At 41.3% G+C, this 7,500-nt stretch overlaps 1 protein-coding gene across 7 annotated transcripts in view; it reads right to left on the reverse strand.

Moving 5' to 3' along the window:
- Nucleotides 1–3,420: 3,420 nt before the first annotated feature.
- LOC113824071 (innexin inx2) overlaps nt 3,421–7,500 on the reverse strand; it is a 161,280-nt gene continuing 157,200 nt past the window's right edge. For 6 of the 7 annotated variants that reach the window (XM_070136120.1, XM_070136123.1, XM_070136119.1 and 3 more), the window contains exons 2-3: nt 6,746–6,935; nt 3,421–6,493 (exon numbers count right to left, since the gene is read on the reverse strand). In XM_070136120.1, the coding sequence (XP_069992221.1) occupies nt 5,371–6,493; nt 6,746–6,935 (1,313 nt within the window). In that variant the 3' untranslated portion in view covers nt 3,421–5,370. Of the gene's footprint in view, nt 6,494–6,745; nt 6,936–7,249; nt 7,402–7,500 lie in introns of those variants that run through there. The other variant, XM_070136122.1, reaches the window with a different exon arrangement.

Genomic DNA, 7,500 nt, shown 5'->3' on the forward strand with positions numbered 1-7,500 from the left:
CTTCCCTTCTCCATTTAATTTTCCTCCCATTATCACCTCTCTTCTTTTCCTCTTCTCTAAAATTCCACAGCTAGATTGTACCGAATTAATTGTCAAATCCAAACCGTTAACGAAAATGGTAAATTTGAAACTTTTGTCGCCGGAATTAGTTTTACGTAATTGTCTCTTTTTAGTGAATTTTTGCGTGATTCATTTCCGGGGAAAGTCGCTGAAAATCATTAGTTTTATTTTATGTTTCGTAGTACAATGTTGTTTTTTGCTGTTTTGTTTGTTTGTATTTTTCGGTTTTATCTTTATTTTGCACTTGGAAAAAAATGCGTTGTTTTTAAAGGAATCAGGCAATGGAGTAATTTAGTATTATTTATGCTTTTTGATAGTGATTCTTGTTATGACTCTAATTTTCACTTCCAAGGTTTAGTCTATTATTGAAGTTTAATTTTGATCTAAAGGTTTATTCCAAATTTGTTGAAGTATTACTATCGGCGATATTTTCCCATTTTCTTTCGTTCCTATCTTGATGTTCGTTTTCTTTTAGTCGTATCCGTTTTCTAAAAAAAAAAAAAAAATACGGGCTAACTTATCTATATCTTGCTACATCTGTTGGTAATGAATATTCTTCACTGCATTGTACTAATTTCATCTCTTATCTCTACGATGTATCATAATCTTTGAATGTTAAAATAATGGTGCCTGTATTGTTTACTTTTTCCCTCTCTCTGTCTCCGGCGAATAAATCACAGACTGCATTTTTTTCAAATTCAATTATCTTTATTCGCTCTCTACTTTCGTTTTCGTCTTTGCCATAGCTAGTATTTTTTTCCTTTTCTTTTCTTTGTCCCATCTCTTGTTCCAAATGTATTTACTTATTACATCTCTGTTTTTGTTTTCCGTCTTCCATATTCTTTACCTTTTCTTTGTGTTTCCTTCTACTCAGCTTTTAGACAAAAAAAACATCGTCTTGGTGTTTGTTCTAATGTTGCAACTATCCCTTTTTGGATTGCATTGTTCCATTTGTTCCATCTACGACTATCAATGCCTCTATTTCATCCCTGGAAATGTTCACTCTACAGCTCTCTCGTTTCTAACTGTTCATTCTTATTCGTTTGTTCCATCCATTTCGTTCTTGCCTTTTCTTGCATCATCATCATTATTAGTAGCATTAGTACTCGTAGTTGTTATTGTTGTTGTTGTTCATTATTATTATTATCATCATCATCTTCATCTTCATCATCTTCTTTATCATCATCATCATCATCGTCATCATCATCATCATCATCATCATCATAATCAGTTATTATTATTATTATTATTATTATTATTATTATTATCATTATTATCACTATCATTATTATTATTATTATTATTATTACCATTATGATTATTATTATCATCATCACTGGTATCACTGTTATCATTATTACCATAATGATTATTATCATCACTATCATTATCACCATCATCTCTATCAAATTTGTTCATATAATTGTTATTATCATCGTCAACATTATCATTATTATCATTACCATGATTATAGTTGTTATCATTATTATTGTTGATATTGTTATAGTTATCATTTTTATTATTATCATTATTATTAGTCTGCTACTATTATCACTACCATTACTATTATCATTTTATTTAATATTGTTACTATTATTACTATTCCCATCTCATATTATCGTTGTCATTATTATCATTATTGTAATTATCATTATTTCAATTATCATCATCATCGTTATTTTTGTGATTTTTGCTATTATCATTATTGTTATTATCATCATCATTATCATTATCACCATTATTAAACCCACCTGCAAAAGCGGGATTTATCATTAATATTATTTTTATTATCATATTTGCTATCATTATTATTGCTGTTATTACTATTATTGTTATAATTATTATTGGTGTTGTTATTACTATTATTGTTATAATTATTATTGGTGTTGTTATTACTATTATCATTATCATTACTACTGTTATTATTGATATTATCACCTTTATCATAATCATCATCCTAATCATATCTATTGTTTCTGTTGCTGTTGTTGTAACCGTTCAAAATAATAAAAAATCAGGTGCCAGAGAGGAAGAGAGAGAAAGAGGGAAAGGGGGAGAAAGGGAGAGGGAGAGGGAGAGGGAGAGGGAGAGGAAAAGAGAGAGGAAGAGGAAAAGAGAGAGGTAGAGGAAAAGAGAGAGGAAGAGGAAAAGAGAGAGGAAGAGGGAGAGAGAGGCAGAGAGAGGGTGAGAGAGGGAGAGAGAGGGACAGGAGAGAGGGTGAGGGAGAGGGAGAGGGAGAGGGAGAGGGAGAGGGAGAGGGAGAGGGAGAGGGAGAGGGAGAGGGAGAGAGAGAGAGAGAGAGAGAGAGAGAGAGAGAGAGAGAGAGAGAGAGAGAGAGAGAGAGAGAGAGAGAGAGAGAGAGAGAGAGAGAGAGAAAAGGGGGCGAGCGAGAGGAATGGAAAAAAAGAGAGAAAGAGAGAGACAGAGACTGAGAGAGAGAAAGAGAGAGAGTGAGAGAGAGAGAGAGAGAGAGAGAGAGAGAGAGAGAGAGAGAGAGAGAGAGAGAGAGAGAGAGAGAGAGAGAGAGAGAGAGAGAGAGAGAGAGAAGGGGGCGAGGGAGAGGAATGTAAAAAAAAGAGAGAAAGAGAGAGACAGAGAAAGAGATAGATAGATTAATAGATAGAGAGAGAGAGAGAGTAAAGGAAAGAAAGGCATGGAGAGGAAAAAAGGATAAAAAATGTTGGCAATAAAGATAACATCAAACCGAAGACCTATCTCTATAATCATGATTCTTTTCATCATCATTATCACTATTGTTGCCATTACCACTATCATTATTGTTATAGATATTATTATTACTATTATTAAAATTGTTATTACTGGTATTATCATCATCACTATTACTATAATTATCATTATCATGATCATTGTTATCATTAATATTTCTATTATCTCCATCACTATTATCATTAATATATAATTACCATTTTGATATCGTTATCATTATCTTAATTGAAGATTATCATTAGTTTTAACATTATTATTTTTATTATCATTATCTATATCATCATTATTATTAATGTTGTTACTAGAATTATTAGTATCACTATTATCATCATAATCATCTGAATTAATATTGCTATTAATATCATCATTGCTACTATTATCGTTACTATCATTAACTGTAATTACTATCTTCATAATCATTTTTATTTTTATCATCATTATCATTAAACATATCATCACTTTTTTCCTCAAAATAATAATCATCATCACTCATTATTATTATCATAACAATCATTATTTTGGTGTTAATTTTCTTAGCTTCCTTCATTTCATAATTTTTTCTTTGTTTAATGTTCAATAAGGGTTAAAAATCCACAAGAAAACCAGGAATTACAACCAAATAAAACAAACAAATCAAAATGTCATATTATTCAAAAGGATCGTACAAAGAACACGAAAGAAAAAAAAAACAACAACACTTAAATTGAAAAAAAAAAGAAAAAAAAATTATACTAACATGCATGCACTCACTTATTTAACATATGGCAGCAACCGGGGGGAGAAAATCCAAAAATTGAAAGAAATAATTACATCCTTTTTCTCCCCCCAAAGTTGCGTATCAAAAGAGGAGATTTCTTAATCCTAGAGAAATATCACAGTTGTAATATAATGAAGAGTGGAATGAAGAAAAGTGAATAAAGAGTGGAATGAAGAAAAGTGAATAAAGTCTTAGGGAAATGATTACTTTTCTTCGCTTTTCTTTTGGCAGGAGTAGGGGCTTGGGGTTTAAATTACAATTTTCGTTCCAGACTTGGGGCGCCTGTCAGTCACAGTTAAACTGTTTGTGTGTGTGTGTGTGTGTGTGTGTGTGTGTGTGTGTGTGTGTGTGTGTGTGTGTGTGTGTGTGTGTGTGTGTGTGTGTGTGTGTGTGTGTGTGTCTGTGTGTCTGTGTGTGTGTGTGTGTGTGTGTGTGTGTCTGTATGTGTATGTGCGCATGCGAATAATCTGTTTTATCGTCGGGAAAACGAGTCTAATGATAAACACCGAATAGATGAAACGTCACGATCAAAAATTAGAATTAAGGGATAAAAGAAAAAGGAAAATACTTTCAAAATGATACAGTGTCTGCCTTCCTTCTTCCTAGGAGGTGTCCCTGTCGTCTCACTCTCTCTCTCTCTCATCCTTTCCTCATCTTTTCCTCGTCGCTTTCTTGATATTTCCGTCTTATCCTTTGTTTTCCGTCTCAAGAAAGCGAGGAAAGATGATAGGCCTACCTGCGTCTCATAACATTAAAATCAATCCTTTCGGTGATAGTTAAAAAAAAAAAGTCTGAGCAAAAGAGACTCTGAGAGAGCAATCGACTCCTCTCTTCTTTCCGCCATCATTGAAGAATCCATTAGTTTACACATACATATATAAAAATGGGAGTGTATATCAATATATAAAAATGGAGATTGGAAGAGCGGTCGACGGCGACGGAGAGCCAAGCGCCGTCGATGCTAATGCCTGGGAACGCGTGTCACGGGCCTTGAGGGAGACGCCGCACTGCACACCATTTTCATTTTCCTTTTTTCCTGTAAATCACTTCACGCTGACTCTAGCACCTCTGGTTCAGTCACTTGTAATAAATAAACGTTATTAAAAAACTACGGTGATAACAGTTGAACACTAACAGCCTTAAAAAAGAAGAAAAAATAGTATTGGAATTGACACAGAATTCAGCTAAGGCACTTTTTGTTCTCGTCCATGTAACCACTGGTTTGTTCTTTCTCTTCACCTTTTCAACCGAGTTTGTACGTCCTCTGTGCGTCTCGGGCGAGGGGTCCGGGGCGCCCCTTCGCCGTCCGCCCGGCGCCAGGGTCGTGCCAGCGACGACATTTGTCAAGACGAGGCGCGACATACGTCGTCGTCGTCCTCGGTCGCGCGAGAGCCTCCAGGGCACCGATGCGCCGCCGGAGTTGCGCGGCGCCCTCAGGGCTTGCGAGGGACCCTAAGCGCCGCGTGAGGCGTTCGAGGACGTCGCGTCGCCCGGGCGGTGAAGCGTCCGTTTTATGGTCATGGTGACCGTTTAGAAACTCTTTTCAAGAGCTTTGTTCGACGCGCCGACGAGGGGAGTCCCCGCCGGCGCCGGCCCACTCGCGCGAAGCCTTAGCTCGATCGTTCCCTGGCTTCGGATTCTCCAAGTTGAAGCCTCTTCGCGGCCTTGAAGGAGCCTGTTTCGGTGGGGCTGTTCATGGGCGTCTCAGGGTCGTGGGTTCGAAGAGTCCTAGGCCAGAAGCGAAGACCAACCTCGGGCAGCACCTCGTCCTATGGCAGCTTTAAGAATTAGGAATCTCGAGTGTAGCTCTACGACTACGCGACTGACTATTCAATTAAGATGCTGGTGTTTTTCTTGAGCAGCGGCGTCCGCTGGTCGGGATGCTGCGGGTTCCGGGACATCATCTCCGGGTTGGTGAGCAGCTGGTGGAGGTAGTCGGGGTTGATGGGCGGGTCCTGCGGCACGTTGGGGCGGCGGTTCCTGAGCGTGTCGGGCTGCTTGTTGGGCGGCACCTTGTCCTTGGCGTCGGGCGCCGCCGTGGCCGGGTTGCCCACCACCTGCTTGTTGAACAGGTTGGGGTCCGACAGCCGCGTCATGAGCTCGTAGAAGCGGGCGTGGCTGAGGTGGCCCTTGATCCTGTACAGCAAGTAGATGTCCCCGATCTTGCAGTTCTTGCAGACCTTGGATACCATTGCACGGACGTTGTCGTTGGCGTGCGCGGGCTTGGCCGTGCGCAGCAGGTACACGCTCATGCACGGCAGCCACATGGCGAACAGGAAGATGATGTAGCAGCAGGTGATGAATGCCAGGACGATGAGCCACAGCCACAGCCCGAGGAAGAGCTTCTCGTAGAGTTCCATGATGGTGAGGTGGCAACCGAAAACCTCCGTCCGCTTGTTCACCAGCTGGTTCTCGGTGGAGAGCTCGCACAGCGCGAACGGCGGGAACGTCTGGGACATGTAGTCGGTGAAGCGCTGCGGGTCCCTGTCGAACGGATAGGCCCTGAAACCGTACTGGATGAAGCGGCCCTGCAGGATGAAGTCCAGGTACTGCATGGCGAACACGTCGACCACGAGCGCCAGCAGGTTCACCGAGAAGAACTTCCAGTAGAGGCCGTTGTGTGTCTTGAGGTTGAACAGGATGTAGCGGGCGGCCCGCTCGACCAACTCGCGCTCCGCCTGGTCGTAGCGGTGGGCGTTGGCGGCGAGGTCCTCGAGCAGCTTCTTGCAGCGGGCGTTATCGAAGCTCTTGGAGACCTTCCGCGGGATGTAGTAGACGCCGGCGAGCACCAGCAGCGACCACGAGATCCACCGGTAGAAGAGCAAGTAGCGCCTCGCCCCCTCCTCCTCCTGCACGTAAGGATACGAGAGGCAGATGTTGATGTAGTCGAGTCGGACTTGCGTTTCGGCGTTGAAGTGTGACACGCAGGTTATGACATCGCGGTAATACCTGCGGAGAGGGAAGCAGTTGTAAAATGTGTCTTACTTGATCACCTCTAAAGCTACTGAGATTCTGGTGACATGTCTGTACTGGTCACCTTACAAACGCAACGAATAAAAAAAATGACACGACCTTTTCCTCAGATAAAACCAAGTGAACAAATCATAATCGAAGCAAACCATGTCTCCATGAATCGATATCAGAATACAAGAAGAAGAAAACGAGGCGCAGACACTCAGAGGAAGAGCTCCTCCTACTCACCACGAGTACCAGACGGTGAGAAACCCTCCGAGCATGATGCAGAAGGTCCACCTGTAGTGCATTCTGAGGACGAGGCCATCGCAAGTGGCGGCGCAGATCTGGTTGGCCCTGCTCTTGACCACATTCAGAATGCTCCCCAAGATGGACCGCAGGTCGACGCTACCCGTGCCAATGGACGGCATTCTTGCTCCTGCAGAAGGGGAGAACGAGGTTAGAATGGAGTGTTTGGAATGGATCGTTCAGAATGGAAATTTTGGAAATGGGATGTTCAGAATATTTTTGGAGTGGATCGTTCAGAATGGAGATTTTGGGATTAAACCTTCTGGAATAGAACTTATCTTTTGCGGTGATACTAAATCTATACAATAAATCATAAGCATATAGTTAACAAAGTTGCCATTAATAACAAGTTCAACATTAGTTTTATGAAAGTGGTAACGCAAATAAAATGAGAAGAGCGATACACCTACACAGAACCGAAACACAACCCGCTTTCAAACCAACCAAGAAATAATCAATGCAGTCGAATAAAGGCTGCGCGAATATTCACTCTCGCAGTCTACAGTACACCCGATCTTTCACTTTCTTCTTCCAGAGCTCTCTCTCTTCTCTATATCTCCGTCCCTCTCCCTTATCTACGCTTCTCTCCGGAGTTAATCTTATCACTACAGAGTTGGCTGGAAATTTCTCCCCCCCCCCCCATCCACTCTCTCTCTCTCTCTCTCTCTCTCTCTCTCTCTCTCTCTCTCTCTCTC

Source organism: Penaeus vannamei, chromosome 21 (assembly GCF_042767895.1).
Source record: "Penaeus vannamei isolate JL-2024 chromosome 21, ASM4276789v1, whole genome shotgun sequence".
Taxonomy (NCBI): Eukaryota; Metazoa; Arthropoda; class Malacostraca; order Decapoda; family Penaeidae; genus Penaeus; species Penaeus vannamei.